The 19,983-nt window shown below is 44.2% G+C and overlaps 1 protein-coding gene across 1 annotated transcript in view; it reads right to left on the bottom strand.

The window, feature by feature from the left end:
- GABRA2 (gamma-aminobutyric acid type A receptor subunit alpha2) overlaps window positions 1–19,983 on the bottom strand; it is a 73,329-nt gene that overhangs the window by 27,852 nt on the left and 25,494 nt on the right. The window contains exon 3 of the mRNA XM_054163648.1: window positions 13,177–13,244. Within this exon, the coding sequence (XP_054019623.1) occupies window positions 13,177–13,244 (68 nt within the window). The remainder of the gene's footprint in view (window positions 1–13,176; window positions 13,245–19,983) is intronic.

The following is a 19,983-nucleotide window of genomic DNA, read 5'->3' as shown; positions in this document are numbered from 1 at the left end:
TAAAAACTGTATAAAAGACTTGAGCAACTACTGGCTTAGAAGAAGAAAAACGCAGAAGAAAAATGGAGAAGAAGAAAAATGGAGAAGAAGAAAAATGGAGAAGAAGAAAAATGGAGAAGAAGAAAAACGCAGTAGAAGGACCATGCCGCTGAGAAGGAAGGAAAAGCCCGGGATAATGCTGCTCCGGAGAAAAGAGGCCGTGGAACCTGGAAGAAGCAGACTGAACCCTCTCTCCGCGTCCTAAGTCCCACCTGCTGCAACTCATGGAGCTGAAGAGGCTGTCTGGAGGACCACATCTCTTCTCCAGCCAAAGCCTCAGCACTCTTTCTCTACAGACCCAGGCTGCCCAGAGGACCACATCTCTTCTCCAGCCAAAGCCTCAGCACCCTTTCTCTACAGACCCAGGCTGCCTGCAGCACCTTTCCTCTACAGACTCAAACTGTCTTGGGGGGTGGGGGGTGAGGGGTGTGGTAATATAATTCCTTTCCTCTTCTCTCTCTCTTCTCTCTCTCCCTCTCTATTTTCTCCCTCTCCCCTTCTTATTTCCATTTTATTTATGTAATCAATAGTCTACCTGTTGATATTTTGGCCTCGTTTGTGCCTCTCATTTCACAACACAGGAATATTCAAAAGAACTGAGGCTCTTTCCCTCTCTGGACTGAGATACCTCCTGAGATAAATGCATGATGCTTATGATCATAAACATCCCTGTGATGATTATTATACAAAACAAATGGAGAACAAGGAAACTATGAAAGTATTTTGAAGATTACCAATGTCATAAACCCAGCATTTATCTGAAGACTTTTTAGCTACTTCCTGTTCCGTATATGTGCCTCACTGTGGTAAATGCTGGGCAATGCTTACTGTCCATGCAAAATTAGCATTCTGTTAGAAATGCAAATCCAGAGTCCAGGAAAAAATACAATTAGTACTTCTAATGATTCTAAGTAAATAGTTCAATTAGTAATAATTAATAATGCAATCAAGACCTGATAGTTGTTTCACAGAACGTGTCAACACAGGAAGTGTTTAAAAGGAGACTTGATGGGGTGCTTGGTGCCATGGTTTAGTTGATTAGATGGTGTTGGATGATGGTTTGGACTCGATGATCTTGAAGGTCTCTTCCAAACTGGTTTATTGCATTGCATTGCATTGCATTGCATTGCATTGCATTGCATTCCATTCCATTCCAATATTCTCCTATATAAGACAATCTGTGCTGTCTCACAGAATCAAAGAATCAATCAGGTTGGAAAAGACCTCAGAGATCATGAAGTCCAACCTATTACCTAATGCCTAACACCTCCTGACAACTAAACCATGGCTCCAAGTGCCACATCCAAACCCCTCTTGAACACCTCCAGGGACAGGGATTCCACCACCTCCTTGGGCAGCACATTCCAATGGCCAAGGTCTTAGGACATTAGCAAACCACTCTCCAGTACATAGTGCAGCATCTCTACAAAATCACAATAAGATACTTACAGAACTACAGAGGATTGGACTTTAACACAGTAAAATTAAACATAATCTTTCAAATATGCATTTGTCTCATGTGAAATTTTAGGTACAGTGCTAAGAAGGACTTGTGTCAGATTCATAGAATGGTTCAGGTTGGAAGAGACCTTGCAGGTCATCTAGTTCCAACCCCCTGCCATGGAAAGGGACACCTTCCGCTAGCCCAGGTTACTCAAGGCCTCATCCAACCTGGCCTTGAACACCTCCAGGGAGGGGCCATCCATAACCTCCCTGGGCAATCTGTTCCAGTGTCTCACCAGCCTCACTCTAAAGAATTTCTTCCTAATCTCCAGTCTAAATCTGCCCTCCTCAAGCTTCAATCTACTCACTGTTGTCCTATCACAACAAGCCTTTGTAAAAAGTCCCTTCCTGGCTTTCTTGGAGGTCCCTTAAGGTACTGGAAGGCTTCTATAAATTCTTCTTGGAGCCTTCTTTTCTCCAGGCTCAACAGCTCAAACTCTCTCATTCTGTCCACACAGGGGAGCTGTTCCAACCTTCTGATCATCTTTGTGGCCCTCACCTGGACCTATTCCAGCAGCTCCATGTCCCTCTTATGCTGGGAACACCAGAACTGAACATGAAGCTCCAGGTGGGGTCTCATGACCGCAGAGTAGAGGGGGAGAATCACCTCCCTTGTCCTGCTGGTTACATGTCTCTGCCAGGAATGAAATTCCTTCACCTTTTTATTCAGGAGTAAAAAGGTGAAGGAATTTCATTCTTCTCTTAATAAGTAGTTGTTGGGTATAACAGTAAAAAAAGACATTAGTATCTCTGGGCCAAGTTCTAACTGACCTGAGTATAAGCAATTTCTCTTCATGACAGAGTAATTGTGGTTTTTTTGCTAAGGTGAGATTCGTATGGGAAAAGTTCAAACAACAAAAAGTGTTCTCTAATCCTCTCGGCTCACGGTTGGCAGATCTTGGCAGTCTTTGCCTCTGGACTAAAAGATGGAAGTGTTCCAAAGATCTCAAAAATGGTGTGTGTCCATTAGCAAGTAGTATTGTCATGGAGCAGACCAAACACTTTCTTAGTCACTCTCTGGAACACAGCACTTCAGTAATAGTTCAGGCCAGAGTTCTTCCTTCCCTACTTGTAAAGATTTTTCTCAGCCAGTTCTCTGAAGAAAATTTGCCTTTTCCTTGACCAGCAGTAAAGCTCCCAACTCACACACATACAGGGGAAGTTTAGGCTCGAGGTGAGGAGAAAGTTCTTCACCGAGTCAGTCGTCATTGGAATGTGCTGCCCAGGGAGGTGGTGGAGTCACCATCCCTGGAGGTGTTCAAGAGGGGATTGGACGTGGCACTTGGTGCCATGGTCTAGTCATGAGGTCTATGGTGACAGTCTGGACTCGATGAGGTGTCTTCCAACCTTACTGATACTGTGATACATAACCAGGGCACCAAATTTTAAATGCTGTGAAATATAAAACCTTCGTAAGGCAAATACAAACATTTAAAACCTAAGGAAAGGGAAAAGAAACATACATCTTTTTATTGATTCTTTAAAGATAGTCAGGGTTGGAAGGGACCTCAAGGATCATCCAATTCCAATCCCCCTGCCATGGGCAGGGACACCTCACACTACAGCAGGTTGCTCAGAGCCACATCCAGCCTGGCTGCAAAAACCTCCAGGGATGAGGCTTCCACCACCTCCCTGGGCAACCTGTGCCAGTCTCTCACCACCCTCATGGGGAACAACTTCTTCCTAACAGCCAATCTCAATCTACCCTTTTCTATTTTTTTTCCATTCGGCCCAGTCCTATCACTCCCTGACACCCTCAAAAGTCCCTCCCCAGCTTTTTTGTAGCCCCCTTCAGATACTGGAAGGCCACAATCAGGTCTTCTTGGAGTCTTCTATTCTCCAGGCTAAACAGGCCCAAAACCCTCAGTCATTTCTTCTTTTCCAAAACTTCTGCTGTGTACAAAACACAAAACATAGAAGGAAATAACTGATAGCCAGAAACTGCTTTCAGGCCTTTGGGAGGTGCAAATGTTACGTATCAATGACTATTGAACATACTCTGAATAAACTCCCTTATGAAGGAGGGTTGTGGTTTGAAACTGCCCTTCTGCCTTGCTGTATAACAAAACCCTTAACAGCCCTGTAAAAAAAACTTAAACACTCTCCCATTCCTGGAAGTTTTTAAGGCCAAGCTGGATGTGGCTGTGAGCAACCTGATGTAGTGTGAGGTGTCCCTGCCCATGGCAGGGGGGTTGGAATTGGAGGATCCTTGCAGTCCTTTCCACCCCTGACAATTCTATGGAGACTGCATTGTTCCTGTGTTGTATGCAGGAACATGAAAACAGTTTCTCATGCACAGAAAAGCCTCTCTAACCAAAGTAAGTGAGAAAAGCCTTCTGTGAGAGACATCACTGGTGCTTTGAGGATTATTTTTTGTAGTCATCATCACTGATATTTAAATAAACCAAAAGAGCTCTATGTAACTTTTCCATCCTCCCTGCTCATGCAACTGGATAATACTCTTTAAAGCTTAAAAGTATTGCACGTGCACCTGAACTAGATGATTCCTGAGGTCCCCTCCAACCCTACCAATTCTATGATTCTATCATCATGTATTCATTTTTAAATACAGAAGTAATGTCTGCCAGAAAGATATGACCTTTTTTGCTGTAAAGACTATGTGGTAGATTTCTAGGGAATGGTAGCATGATTTTCCTCTATTTGAAGAGCTCATTTTGAGCCTTTTATTTCTGCTTCTGCCTGCCAACTTCAGTCATTTTTGTCTAAGCATTTAATCTAAACATGAAGCATTTAAAAAAAAAAAGCCTGGAAAAATGTGCTCAAGCAGCTTGAATGATGGTGTCTAGGGAAGAGAATGTCTTCCTATTCATACCCATTTATGAAAAGGACCTTCTCTGAATTATTATCTCTCCCTTTCTTTCCATAGACATGGGGTAGAGTGAACTCTGAGTCCAAAATAAGCATGTGGAGGGATAAGAGAGGAATGTGAAAGATACAAATAGAGATTACTTGGAAAACAGATTCCAGGATATTATTCACACTGCTGCCACTGAAAATACAAACACTTCTCAGTACCCTATTCTATTCAGACATGGAGAAAGAACAACCCTGAAACATAATGGATGCCTGCTGCCAGGGACAGGAATCCAAACAGGAGGCACGCTGACAGCCATTGTCAGTGAAGGGCTTGGACACAATCTCTGACAAATCAATCTCCAATACTGATCCACTTAGCAGGATGCTGCACAGAGGAACAAGCCTTCCCAACAGAATAAATGGACAGAAATTCTACAAGAGAGCATGTGAAATATTCTCCTTAAAATTTCAGCCTATGGATTTAACCACAAATGCAATGACTTGCCTCTGGGGAGGACCAATACACTGCACCAGAACAGGTTAGGAGGTGATCTGCCAGAAAGCAGCCCTGTGGAGAGGGACCTGGGAGTCCTGGTGGATCACAAGTTATCCATGGGACAGCAATGTGCCCTGGTGGCCAGGAAGGCCAATGGGATCCTGGGGTGCATTAAGAAGAGTGTGCCCAGCAGAGCCAGGGAGGTTCTCTTTCCCCTCTAATCTGCCCTGGTGAGACCTCATCTTGAATACTGTGTTCAGTTTTGGGCTCCCCAGTTCAAGAGGAACAGGGATCTGCTGCAGAGGGTCCAGAAGAGGGCTATGAGGATGATTAAGGGACTGGAGCACTGCCTGATGAGGAGAGGCTGAGGGACCTGGGGCTTTTTAGTCTGGAGAAGAGAAGACTTGGAGGGGATTTAATAAATGTTTCTAGATATCTGAGGGTTGGGTGTCAGGAGGGAGGGGACAGGCTCTGCTCACTTGCTCCCTGTGACAGGACAAGGGACAATGGAAGTAAGCTGCAGTACAGGAGGTTCCACTTCAACATGAGGAGGAACTTCTTCACTGTAAGGGTCACAGAGCACTGGAACAGGCTGGCAAGAGAGGTTGTGGAGTCTCCTTCTCTGGAGACTTTCAAGGCCTGCCTGGATGTGTTCCTCTGTGACCTGAGCTAGATTGTATGGTCCTGCTCTGGCAGGGGGGTTGGACTGGGTCATCTCTTTGGGTCCCTTCCAACCCCTGACATCCTGTGACCTGAGTTTAAAATAAAAGGGACATAGCAATCAATTTATTGACTTTCCAGGAACATATAAATGGTAAAAAGAAAATTTAGATGCTGCTCAACAGCCAAGTAAGCCAAGTGTATAATTCCTGTGTGTCTTCTGCTCTTCAGTCTTGTGTGACTCAGGTGAAATAAAAGCTACAGTAAAATAATTGCAGTGCTCTTTTTTAGTCTTTGTGGAAAAAAAATCAGCCTGGTGAATCCCTTTATTCTGTTCTGATTTACACATCATACAACCCCTGTGAAGATTCTCTGACAAAATGCAAGTGTGGGTAGTCATGAGCTAGCTGGGCAGTGACTGGCTGGAAAGCAGCCCTGAGGAGAGAGACTTGGGGGTGCTGGTGGAGGAGAAGCTCAACAGGAGCTCTCAATGTGCATTTGCAGCCCAGAAAGCCAATCAGATCCTGGCCTGCATTAAGAGAAGTGTGGTCAGCAGGTCAAGGGAGGGGATTCTCCCCCTCTACTCAGCTCTGCTGAGACCCCACCTGGAGTACTGTCTCCAGTTCTGGAGCCCCTATTACAAGAGGGATCTGGAGGTGCTGGAAGGTGTCCAGAGAAGGGCCACGAGGATGATCAGAGGGCTGGAGCTGCTCTGCTATGAGGACAGACTGAAGGAGTTGGGGCTGTTCAGTCTGGAGAAGAGAAGGCTCCAAGGGGACCTAATTGTGGCCTTCCAGTATCTGAAGGGGGCTACAAGAAGGCTGGGGAGGGATTTCTCAGGATATCAGGTAGTAGATAGGACTAGGGGGAATGGAATGAAGGTGGAGGTGGGGAGATTCAGGCTGGACATGAGGAGGAAGTTCTTCCCCATGGGAATGGTGAAGCCCTGGAATGGGTTGTCCAGGGAGGTGGTTGGGGCGCTGTCCCTGGAGGTGTTTAAGCCCAGGCTGGGTGAGGCTCTGGCGAGCCTGATCTAGTGTGGGGTGTTGCTGTTCATGGCAGGGGGGTTAGAACTAGATGATCCTTGTGGTCCCTTCCAACCCTGACTGATACTATAATAGCTGAGTATGACCATGACCTGAGAGAAATGTTCAAGTTTCTTGACTCTAGAGTGAAAAAAAAAAAGAGAGATATCATCAAGAAACTATGAAAAATTGTTGTGTAGGAACAAATAGGGAAAACCAAAGATGTAACCACAGTAAACAGAACTCCCCACAGACAGTGAGAAGTTAAAGTTGCAAGCTGAAACACAAAACTTTCAGAAGGTTTATTCATTTTAGCATTCAGCACCAGCAGTTCAGGTCCTGCCACCTACTAACTGTGTGTTGTAGGAAAGCAGGAAAGACTGTTCCCAGTGACAGCAAGAAAGCAAGCTGTGAGGCAAAATGTAGGGAAATCTTGGCAAGGATATCTTCACCGCATACCTTAAAAAGCTCTCAGAGCCTAAATGCTTCATTTTACATAGAGACACCATTGCTTAAAGAGCAAAAAATGTTTGGATTTTGGCCTTTTTGTTGTTGTTGGTGGTGGTTTGGTGGTTTTCTATTTTGTTTTGTCTGGGGCTTGTTTGATTTGGGTTTTTTAATTTGGTTCTTAATTTCTGTATTTGTTTTCTGGTTTTGTTTTGTATTGTTTTCCAACAAGAGCATCAGCACTCAAGGCCATTTGGGAAATTTTAGAAGCCAAAGTGTCAGGAGAGCCTATTAAACACAAAAAAAATACAAACCTGAGAAAAAGCTGTGAAAGGAGAAGAGAAGAGAAGAGAAGAGAAGAGAAGAGAAGAGAAGAGAAGAGAAGAGAAGAGAAGAGAAGAGAAGAGAAGAGAAGAGAAGAGAAGAGAAGAGAAGAGAAGAGAAGAGAAGAGAAGAGAAGAGAAGAGAAGAGAAGAGAAGAGAAGAGAAGAGAAGAGAAGAGAAGAGAAGAATCCAAAGGCTTATGCAGAACTCATGAAGTTGGGTAACCCTGCAGAGTAGAGTAGAGTAGAGTAGAGTAGAATAGAATAGAGTAGAATAGAATAGAATAGGATAGAATTGAATTGAATTGAATTGAATTGACCAGGTTGGAAAAGACCTTTGAGATCATCAAGTCCAACCTATCACCCAACACCATCTAATCAACTAAACCATGGCACCAAGCACCCCATCCAGTCTCTTCCTAAACACCTTCAGTGATGGTGACTCCACCACCTCCCTGGGCAGCACATTCCAATGACCAATATCTCTTTCTGGGAAGAACTTCTTCCTACCATCCAGCCTAAACCTCCCCTGGCACAGCTTGAGGCTTGCATGCAGTGCTAAATCCAGAGTTAGCAGCATATATATTTCTAAAGGTAAGTCAATCTACCAGACTTCAAGTAATTAATCTTGGAAAGACAGTCTAATTATAATTTTTAATGCTCAAATTAAATTATTTCCATTTTGTAATCATACAAATTAGAATCAAAGAATGGTTTGGGTTGAAGGTACCTCCAAAGATCATCCAGTCCAAACCCCACCCCCTGCAGTGAGCAGGGTCATCCTCCACTGGATCAAGTTGCTCAGAGCATTGTCAAGCCTGACCTTGAATATCTACAGGGATGGGGCCTCCAACTACCCCCCGGGGCAACCTGTTCCAACATTCCACCACCCTCATGGTAAAGAGCTTCCTCCTAACATCCAATCTAAATCTTCTCTTCCCTAATTTCTCACCATTGCCCCTCATCCTGTCACTGTAGATCTTTGTAAACAGCCCCTCTGCAGCCTTCTTGCAGCCCCATTCAGATACTGGAAGACTGCCCTTAGCTCTCCCCAGAGCCTTCTCTTTTCCAGGCTGATCAACCCCAGCTCCTTCAGCCTGTCCTCGTAGGAGAGGTGATCCAGCCAAAATGATCATTCACCTCAGATTATCCAAATATTAAATATTTTCATTTAACTGGAAATATATAGAATAGAATAGAATAGAATAGAATAGAATAGAATAGAATAGAATAGAATAGAATAGAATAGAATAGAATAGAATAGAATAGAATAGAATAGAATAGAATAGACCAGGTTGGAAGAGAACTTCAAGATCATCGCATCCAGCCTATCATCCAACACCACCTAATCAACTAAACCATGCACCCTATCAAGTCTCCTCCTAAACACCTCCAATGATGGTGACTCCACCACCTCCCTGGGCAGCACATTCCAATGGCCAATCACTCTATGAAGAATTTCTTCCTAACATCCAGTCTGAACCTCCCCTGGCACAGCTTGAGACTGTGGCCTCTTGTTCTGTCACTGCCTGCCTGGGAGAAGAGACCAACCTCCACCTGGCTACAACCTCCCTTCAGGGAGTTGTAGACAGCAACAAGGTCTCCCTGAGCCTCCTCTTCTCCAGGCTAAGCAACCCCAGCTCCTTCAGCCTCTCTTCATAGGGCTTGTGTTCCAAACCCCTCACCAACCTTGTTGCCCTTGTAGCCTCTTTTATCATAATTCAGCCTCAGAATTTCTTAGAAGATTCAGGTATGCTTTGTTATTCAATTGCTGAGTTCAATTTTGGGGTGGTTTGTTTTTCTAAACAATGCAGCTTTTCTTCTCTCAGGCTAATGTCAGAATAAATTTGTGTCACTGATCTGTTTGGAAGCCTATAAGGCACAGCATCATCCTACTGAACCTAAACATTTCGGAAAAATAACAGCTCAAAAAGACACAACAGTGCAAGTAAAATCTGTTTGATCCCATGTTTTGGTTTGCTTTCCTTGAATCTCATTAGTTTGCAAAATGAAGTTGGCATTTTCTCTTGTATATTGGCATTTCCTTGGACATTAAAACTCTGTGGCTGACACACAACAGCATTTTTATAGGACAGCTGATATAGATACAGCAATATTTTAGTCACAGCAGTTCATTTGAAGTGCAGTGTGCAGCACAGTTCTGGCCAAGAGTCAACAGATTTGGGAGCTATTTGGGGCAGAACAGAGAGAGTAGTATCTTTTAAACTTAGTCATAAAGTTAGTCCACAACAAAGATGAAAAGGTTTTGACTCTTAAAACACATCAAGAGAAAAACAAAACAACAACAACAAACTAATGGCTTTTCTTTCCGAAATTCACCAATGACTACTTCAGATAGACTAAAATCAGTCAAAAATCAGATTTCCCTGCACAACTTCAGCTACACTAAAATCAGATTAGGCTTGAGGTGAGGAGAAAATTCTTCCCAGAAAGAGCAATTGGCCATTGGAATGTGCTGCCCAGGGAGGTGCTGGAGTCGCTGTCACTGGAGGTGTTCAAAAAGGGATTGGATGTGGCACTTGAAGCCATGGTTTAGTTGTCAGGAGGTGTTTGGTGATAGGTTGGAGTTGATGATCTCTGAGGTCTTTTCCAAACTTATTGAGTCTATGATTCTATGAATCCCATTGGAGAGATAAGGAACTTAAACTGGTTGTAGCCAAACAATTCTCTCTTCTCTCCTTGCTTCTTTGCTCTGGATACTAACTTGCTTCTGCTTGACCTTGGTTGCATTGTTTTGGTTAAGTCTAACAGCAACTTTCTCTGCTCCTTTTGCCCTTCTTTTTGTACAGGGAGGTGGGGGGAAGAAAAAGGAGAAGCTAGTAGCTTTCCCATGTCCTTGACCAGGGGGGGTCCTTGTGCTGTTTGTAAATTGTAAATATCTGTAAATATTGTAACTCATGTATACTTTGTACTTATTCATTGCATTCCATTGCAGATTGTGGTTTGGCCTGTAAATACAGCTTCCATTTGATTCCAGCTGGGCTGGGCTGGCAAAGTTAATGGGGGGGTGGGGGGATGGGGTGGAATTTCAAGCCACCACATTACACCTGCCATCCTAGCAATCACAGTAATGCACAAGACACTACCATTAATGGGGACTACTGCACTTAAGTGAGGAAAACAGGAACCTCACAAGCTGGTATAAATTCACCAACAGCAAAGGTTGGAATGGGATTTCATCAGCTTTGTGAAGCAGCACTGCTATGCAACAATCGTGTCCTCAGCTCCCATCCACTCATCATTTGCAGTGAGTCACCTCCCTCTACCATACTATAAATATATTACTCATGTCCCATGGCACTGAGTCCCCTTCTCATTTTCAATAGGCTTTTCTTTTAAGCACTGTTTATTCTTCACAGGATGCTAACCAATACTCCAGGGAATAGAATAGAATAGAATAGAATAGAATAGAATAGAATAGAATAGAATAGAATAGAATAGAATAGAATAGAATAGAATAGAATAAACCAGGTTGGAAGAGACCTTCAAGATCATCGTGTCCAACCCATCAACCAATCCAACCCACCTAAACAACTAAACCAAGGGGAAAATAAAAGAACAACGACAAAGGAAGCAAACAGATAATGCAAAGGGGGCACAGTCATGCCTCTACTGTCACTGCTATGAAAAATCCCAGGGGAAGGAATCCTACTGGCAGCAACAACTATGAGAGTTTAGGGCAACAGCAGCTTAAAAACCTGATGTGACTGTGGGACTCTCTAACTACTCACACTGTGAAAGCAGAAGACCTCAGGGGAGGGGACCCAGCTTTCTTGAAAAGGTCAGAAATTCACTTTGGGATTGTCTTGGAAATTTAGGAGGACACAAGCAAGAGTCAAAATAATTCCTCCAATGAAGCCTTTTAAGGAGGAAGCTTTAAAATTAGAATATTCCAGAGCTTCCAGCACTTAACAGAATAAAATATCAGTAAATCCTCTCTATGGTAGCTTACACTGTCAATTCAGTACTGCAATATCTAGATCATGGAATCACAGAATGGCTAAGGTTGGAAGGAACCTTAGAAATCATCTACTCCAACCTCCCTGCCATGGGCATGGATGCCTCTCAACTAGACTCAGCTGCTCAAGGCCTCATCCAGCCTGGCTTGGAACACCCCTAGGGAGGAGACATCCACAGCCTCACCAGTCTCACCACTGTCCTACTGAAGAACTTCTTCCTAAGATCCAGACTAAACCTACTCTCCCTTGGCTTCAGACCACTCCCCCTTGGCCCATTGCTATACATGCTCATGAAAAGTCCCTCTCCAGCCTTCCTGTGGGATCCCTTCAGGTACTGCTAGGCAGTTCTGAGGTCCTCCTGTGGTCTTCTCTTATCTAGGCTGAAAGAGTACTTGTGGTAAAAACTGTGCCACCTTCATGTTCAACAGAATATGTGATCATTTGGAAGCTATTATGTCAAACCTCACATGTTGGAATTTTCTCATTGACTGCTCACATGTTGCAAAATGATTTCATAATTATCAACTGAACAAGCTAAATTAACACTGAAACCTGTAGTAGTAAGCATTAAACTGCTGTTACTTACCTGCCTACTAATCTGGAAACAGACCTACCCCTTCCAAACACAACTGCATTCTGTCCTGTTTCTATCAACACCTCTGCACAGAGCTGTTGGAGCTGTAGCAATAAACCACCTGGCCCTTTACTGTGCTGCAGTATCTGTCTATGCACATGGACACACAGAGGTCTCCACACATTTACACATTGATGTCAAAACTGTTTCAGGAGCTAAGGATTAGGCTTAGGAATCTTGGCATTAAATTCCCATTTGGGAACAAGTCTCCTTGTGCCTTAGCACTGTATCTTTAAAACTGGGTTGATATCATCTCCTCCTGTCACAGGAATGCTAGAAGTGTAAACACTGTGAAGTCTGCCCCTGTAGTCAGCACTGGTTAGGACACACCTTGAGTACTGTGTCCAGTTCTGGGATCCTCAATTTAAGAAGGACATTGAGATACTTGAACATGTCCAGAGAGGGCAATGAGGCTGGGGAGAGGTTTTGAGCACAAGCCCTATGAGGAGAGGCTGAAGGAGCTGGGGTTGCTTAGCCTGGAGGTGAGGAGGCTCAGGGGAGACCTTCTTGCTCTCTACAACTACCTGAAGGGAGGTTGTAGCCAGGTGGAGGATGGTCTCTTCTCCCAGGCAGCCAGCACCGGAACAAGAGGACACAGTCTCAAGCTGTGCCAAGGGAGGTTTAGGCTGGAGGTGAGGAGAAAGTTCTTCCCAGAAAGAGTAATTAGCCATTGGAATGTGCTGCCCAGGGAGGTGGTGGAGTCACCGTCCCTGGATGTGTTCAAAAAAGTCTTGGATGTGGCACTTGGAATCATGGTTTAGTTGTCAGGAGGTGTTAGGTATTAGGTAGTGGGTTGGACTTGATGGTCTCTGAGGTCTTTTCTAAACTGGTTGATTCTATGATTCTATGAAGTCATGAGCTACTTGACGAAGTCAAGATGTTCAAATCACCTTTGTATACAGCTGTGCATGCTTGTTTTTATATAATTAGCAATCAAATGAGAATAATTTCAGAAACTTAACATTAGGGAAAACTCTTCAAAATAATCAGTAACATATACAGTGATTAAAACCCAAAGAAATAAATGCCTATGTCGTTGAGGTGCTGGAATAGTTCCACAAAAGGGCAACAAAACTAGTGAAAGGTCTGGGGAACAGGTCTGGTGAAGAGCAGCTGAGGGACCTGGAGTTGTTTAGTCTGGAGAAGACAAGGCTGAGGGGAGACCTCATTGGAGAATACAAGTTTAAAGGAAATTAATTGTACACATCTCACAAACTTTACCATATATGTAAAAAAAAAATCAGAAACTCACCATATCAGTATCTGAAACAGGTCCAAAACTGGTCACATAGATGTTAGTGAAGACTTCAGTAATACTATCTGATGTAAAAAGAAAAAAAAAAAACCAAGCAAATATTTTAATTTTATAGTACTTCTTCAAACTCTTTATGCAAAATTATTGGCCATTTTGAACAACTTTCTCTCCTTATTTACTTCTCCTAACCAGTATCCCGTTGTAAACACTGCTGGTCCCCACCCCACTTAACACAGAGGTGATCACAGAGTCACAGAATGTTAGGGTTTGGGAAAGACCTCTAGAGATCATCTAGTGCAAACCCCTTGCCAAAACAGGATCACCTAGAGCAGGCCACACAAGAATGCATCCAGGCAGGTTATCAGATAAGAGGTTGTCCCATCAAGCAGTTTATTTTAGTTAAAGGACTATGGAGCCCACAGCAGCTATACACAGATTTCCCATTTCTCTCCATCAGCAAAAACAACCACACTGTCCTGGGGGTAACACAGTAGTACAGTTCTAAACAGAAAATGCCTTTGCTTGCAGAGGTGTTATCTCTCTTGTTGCTGATGGTTTCTGTTAAAACCGGTAGTGGGTTGAAAATTCCCCCCTCCCTCCCCCTCCAACATTAACTTTGCCAGACCAGTTCAGCTGGAAGCAAATGAAAGTTTTATTTAGAATAGAATAGAATAGAATAGACCAGGTTGGAAGAGACCTTCAAGATCATCATGTCCAACCTATCATCCAACACCACCCAATCAACTAAACCATGCAACCAACCATCCTATCAAGTATCCTCCTGAACCCCTCCAGTGACGGCGACAAGTTACAATGGAATGCAATGAAGATGTACAATATTTTACAGGTATTTACAATATTTAACAGATATTTACAATTAACATACAACACAAGAGCCCCCCCAGTCAGAGACCAGGATAGTTGTCCCTCTGCCCCACCATCCCCTGTCCAAAAGGGAGAAAGGAGCAGAGAAAAAAAGTAGCTGTTAGACTTAACGAAACCAAGGACAAGCAGAAGCAGATTAGTCTCCCTTCAGAGGGAGGGGAGAGAGAGAGGGAAGGGGAGGGGGAGGGGGAGGGGGGAGGGGGAGGGGGAGGGGGAGGGGGAGGGGGAGGGGGAGGGGGAGGGGGAGGGGGAGGGGGGAGGGGGAGGGGGAGGGGGAGGGGGAGAGGGAGAGGGAGAGGGAGAGGGAGAGGGAGAGGGAGAGGGAGAGGGAGAGGGAGAGGGAGAGGGAGAGGGAGAGGGAGAGGATTGTTTTGGTACAGCAAATTTTATAGCAAATATTTCTCCAATGAAACTGTTTAGAATTATCTTTGGTTTTCCTTTTCACACCCAGTAATGACTTATTTACATTCTCCTACTTTTCTGCTATAAATCTGCAACAAAATTTTAAAGGCATAGCCTAAAACTATCACAAAGCCTCTGTAGTCCTATCCTGAATAGCTTTTTCAAAGCCAAAGACAAGAAAAAGCTCACAAAGCAATTACTGACTCCACCAAATGCAGCAGTGGACAGCATCATACTTTAGAACTGGATATGTTTACAAGTGGCACGTATCTTAACATAATAGTTCCTTCCCTTCACACACAATGCTCCTGATGCATTGTTGTGGTACTGCAAAGACTGCAAGAAAATGTTCTCCCCAATCACTGTAGTCAGACAGCCATGAAATCAGAGTATTAAATATTGTACTGACGGGAAAAATAATTGCTGAGTTTTCTATCTTCACTTTTCAATTAGGCTCAAAATGGAACCCTATTCACTAAGAGGGAGAGCACTCACTTGCAGGAAATTTCTTCCAGCAGTTGCCAAATACTGTCTGCATTGATGACAGTGAGCACAGGAATCACAAAATGGTGGGGACTGGAAGAGACCTCTAGAATCATAGAATTGATAAGGTTGGAAAAGACCTCAAAGATCATCAAGTCCAACCTGTCACCCAACACCATCTAACCAACTAAACCATGGCACCAAGTGCCACATCCAGTCTCTTCTTAAACACCTCCAGTGATGGTGACTCCACCACCTCCCTGGGCAGCACATTCCAATGGCAAATCTCTCTTTCTGGCAAGAATTTCTTCCTAACATCCAGCCTAAACCTTCCCCTGGCACAGCTTGAGACTGTGCCCTTGTGTTCTGGTGCTAGCTGCCTGGGAGAAGAGACCAACCCCCACCTGGCTACAACCTCCCTTCAGGCAATTGTAGAGAGAACATCTTGTCCAAACCCCTCTCCTAGAGCAGTATTACTTAGAGTAAGTCATACAGGAGCCTGCCAGGTGGGGTTTGAAAGTCTCCAGAGGAGACTCCACAACCTCTCTGGGCAGCCTGTTCCAGTGCTGTGCCACCCTCACAGGGAAGATTTTTTTTCCTTCTGTGTAAGTGAACCGACTGGACAGATGGGCAGAGTCCAATGGGATGGCATTTAATAAGTCTAAGTGCCGGGTGCTGCACTTTGGCCACGGCAACCCCATGCAGAGCTACAGGCTGGGGTCAGAGTGGCTGGAGAGCTGCCAAACGGAGAGGGACCTGGGGGTGCTGATTGACACCCGCCTAAACATGAGCCAGCAGTGTGCCCAGGTGGCCAAGAAGGCCAATGGCATCCTGGCCTGTATTAGGAATAGTGTGGCCAGCAGGAGCAGGGAGGTCATTGTGCCCCTGTACTCTGCATTGGTTAGGCCACACCTTGAGTACTGTGTCCAGTTCTGGGCCCCTCAGTTTAGGAAGGACATCGAGACACTTGAACGTGTCCAGAGAAGGGCAACAAGGCTGGTGAGAGGCCTTGAGCACAAGCCCTATGAGGAGAGGCTGAGGGAGCTGGGATTGTTTAGCCTGGAGAAGAGAAGGATCAGAGGCGACCTCATTGCCCTCTACAACTACCTGAAGGGTGGTTGTAGCCAGGTGGGGGTTGGTCTCTTCTCCCAGGCAACCAGCACCAGAACAAGGGGACACAGTCTCAAGTTGTGTCAGGGGAGGTTTAGACTCGAGGTGAGGAAAAAGTTCTTCACTGAGCGAGTCATTCGTCATTGGAATGGGCTGCCCAGGGAGGTGGTGGAGTCGCCGTCCCTGGAGGTGTTCAAGGGGAGATTGGACGTGGCGCTTGGTGCTATGATCTAGTTGTGAGGTCTGTTGGAACAGGTTGGACTTGATGATCCTTGGGGTCTCTTCCAACCTTAGTTACTGTGATACTGTGATACTGTGAAACCTTCTCTGCCTTTGAGCCAGCTGCTGGTTGGAAAAGAAATATTTGAATACAACTAGGTGCAGTTGGACTCAGTCCATCATTTCCCATTCCTAAAAATAATAGAGTTTAATAATCATTTAATATGTATAGTTTATTGTTTCTGTATTCCTGAAGGCTACCTTGTGACAGATAAGTGGCACAGGCAGATTTTAATTGCATTGAGGCCAACAGCATAATCACTGTCCTCAATTAGGAGAGATCAGCAGTGCTCACTCATGATGGCAGATACTCTACTAGCCACCAGGCAAAGGCAAGATGCTTCTGTAAGCAGCTGCATGGGGAGCACTCTTCTCAAAGGGATGTAGCTGCGCCCAAAGCAGAGATGGGATGATACAGTAGTTTAACAAAACTTCTGAAGTGAGGATGAGGCACATTCCTAATCTCTCATCTTCAAGGAAATTAGTATTTCCTTCTCCAGCAGAACTCTAGACATGCTTATTAGAATACAGGACTTTGTAAAGCCTTCATTGCCCAAAAGAATCTTCTTTCCAGGCTCCTCTCTGCTTTTTTAATCAAATAAACAAAGGCTGACTCTTACCATGTGTCATTCTAAAAGTTCAAGAGCACATTTCCACTGAGAGATGTTGATTCATGTGACAGGGACTTCTCTAATCTCATATGCAGCATCCATAAACAAGCTGAGTTTACTTCTACTCTGAACACCTTACAAACTAATTTTAAGTCAGTGGACAGCAAAAGGAGCTGAGTCTGTACTGTTCTTAGCTTTCAACAAGGATAAAGAATGGGTCTGGATGAAATCCATCACACAGGAACCACAGGTACAGTTCAGAAGCCTAGTGACTGCATGTTGCCTGTGGGAGAGTCTCCAGAAGAGAAGAAAATTCTCTCCAAATGGTGATCTGGCACAGGCTGAGATGAAATGGAAAAGTGCTGCTCTTCAGGGGGTAAAACAGTGCTGTGGGGACTAACTGTGAAATCTGGCCTGCCCTGTGAAATTTGGCCTGTGCTATAATGACAACAGAAAATCTCAATTACAGTTCCTTGGAAAACACTGGTGTTACAAACATGTGAATGACAGCAGAAACCCAAGGTAAATATCCATTATATTGCTATAGTCTGAAGGAACAATACAACAGGTAACAAAATCACTTGGCAAATATTAATCTGCACACACCCCCCTCCCCTATCCCCCTACAAATGGCTGGAAGGATGGTCCTCATGTAACCTCAATCCACTGCTATCAGCTGTTTGCATCTAATGTATTACTCCACACAGGGGATTTACTTTACAACTTGCATACAGCGAACCACAGGATAGAATAGAATAGAATAGAATAGAATAGAATAGAATAGAATAGAATAGAATAGAATAGACCAGAGCAGAATAGAATAGACCAGGGTGGAAGAGACCTTCGAGGTCATTGAGTCCAACCTATCACCCAACACCATCTACTCAACTAAACCATGGCACCAAGCATCCCATCCAGTCTCTTCCTAAACACCTCCAGTGATGGGGACTGCACCACCTCCCTGGGCAGCACATGCCAATGGGCAATCCTCTCTCTATGAAGAACTTCTTCCTAACATTCAGCCTAAACCTCCCCTGGTGCAGCTTGAGACTGTGTCCTCTTGTTCTGGTGCTGGTTGCCTGGGAGAACAGAACAGAACAGAACAGAACAGAACAGAACAGAACAGAACAGAATAGACCAGGTTGGAAAAGACCTTTGAGATCATCAGGCTGGCCTTGCATTTTAATTTGCAATTAAACCCCAAAACCCTGTATTAAAGCAGATCACTTTGTCCTGCTAGCAACTTACTGAAAGCAATCCAGAGGCACAAAGTAAAGTTTCACATGGACTCTCTAAACACAATTCATCCAGCAGGCACCATGGTTACAGGCTTTTTGTAACTCCCATTCTGTCAAGAACAGCTCAAGTCATCCCATTTAGCCCACTGAAGATTCAAACAGTTCTGGATTCTCAGTGCTGTGGAATAGCCAAAGGAATGTACTCAGCTAGAAAACATTAAATGAAGCCTGTTGGTGTACAAACCTAGAGTCTATTTTTCTGGAGAAAAGTTAAGGACAAGTTTTTTTTTACAGCAACATCAGAAATCTGTTCATTCAATTGACATGCAAACACATCACTGAAAGGTTTGGCTTTCCAAAGTGCTCAATGCAGTCCAGTTTCTGTTGGGAGGAGGGTGGTGACTCATACTTGTGAGCTCTTAAGTTATTCTGAATCATTTCCTTTGAAGGCTAAACAAAGGAACAAGAAAGGGTAAAGATATAGTTTCTATTTCTGATGCTTCTTTAGGGGGGGAGACAAAAAATCTTGGCAAAGCATACGACATGTAGATGCCATCATCACATGAAGTGCTCTGAAATTCAGCAAATGCTATTATAGCAGCAGTTCTAATTTGCCTTGGTCATAAATGCATGAAGAGAAGCTTTAGCTGAGTTAGTTTAGGCCAATTTCTTAGAAGATGGAAGCCAAAGGTAAACTGTACAAAACAAAAAAACAAAACCCAAACAAGCCAAGAGATTTAAGAACAGAGGAAAAAATTAATATCCTATGCAAGCAGTAAAAGCAGTAACTATTAAGGATCATGTTTCATGTGGTTGATTCCTCTTCCTCACTTGAACTGTCATGCTAGCATTACTGAAAACAAAAAAATCCAAAGTAAGAAAAAGCAATAAATGCACCAAATTGCACAAGATTTATGGATCCTTATCTATCCATAGCTGGAAGGGTCACTGCATGCTTTAAACACGTTTAGGATTTTATAGATGTTATTACAATAACAAAGTTACAGGCTCACAGGAGGTCAGGGGTTGGATCATCAACTCTAACCCCCCTGCCAGAGCAGGGCCAGAGAATCCAGCACAGATTACATAGAAATGTATCCAGATGGGGCTTGAAAGTCTCCAGAGAAGGAGACTCCACAACCCCCCTGGGCAGCCTGTTCCAGTGCTCTGTGACCTTCACAGTGGAGAAGTTCCTCCTCATGTTGAGGTGGAACCTCCTGTGCTGTAGTTTATATCCATTGCACCTTGATCTATCACAGTATGCAGCTGAGCAGAGCCTGCCCCTTCCCTCTTGACATCCAGCACTCAGATATTTATAAACATTTATTAAATCCCCTTTCAGTCTTCTCTTCTCTGGACTTCTCTGGATTTGGTGGAATGAAGGTGGAGGTGGGGAGATTCAGGCTGGAGGTGAGGAGGAAGTTCTTCCCCATGACAGTGGTGAAGCCCTGGAATAGGTTGTCCAGGGAGGTGGTTGAGGCCCCATCCCTGGATGTGTTTAAGCCCAGGCTGGATGAGGCTCTGACCAGCCTGCTCTAGTGTGGGGTGTCCCTGCCCATGGCAGGGGGTTTGGAACTAGATGATCCTTGTGGTCCCTTCCAACCCTGACTGATACTATGATTAAAAAGCCCCAGGTGTCTCAGCCTCTCTTCATAAGGCAGTGCCTCAGTCCCTTAATCGTCCTGGTAGCCCTCCACTGGACTCTCTCAAGTCCCTGTCCCTCCTGAACTGGGGAGCCCAGAACTGGATGCTAACAATACTGAAAACAAAAATAAACATCAAAAGTAAGAAAAAGC

Source organism: Dryobates pubescens, chromosome 1, assembly GCF_014839835.1.
Source record: "Dryobates pubescens isolate bDryPub1 chromosome 1, bDryPub1.pri, whole genome shotgun sequence".
In the NCBI taxonomy this organism is placed as follows: Eukaryota; Metazoa; Chordata; class Aves; order Piciformes; family Picidae; genus Dryobates; species Dryobates pubescens.
Note: the sequence above shows the minus strand (reverse complement) of the source record. Positions and strands in the feature narration are given on the sequence as shown.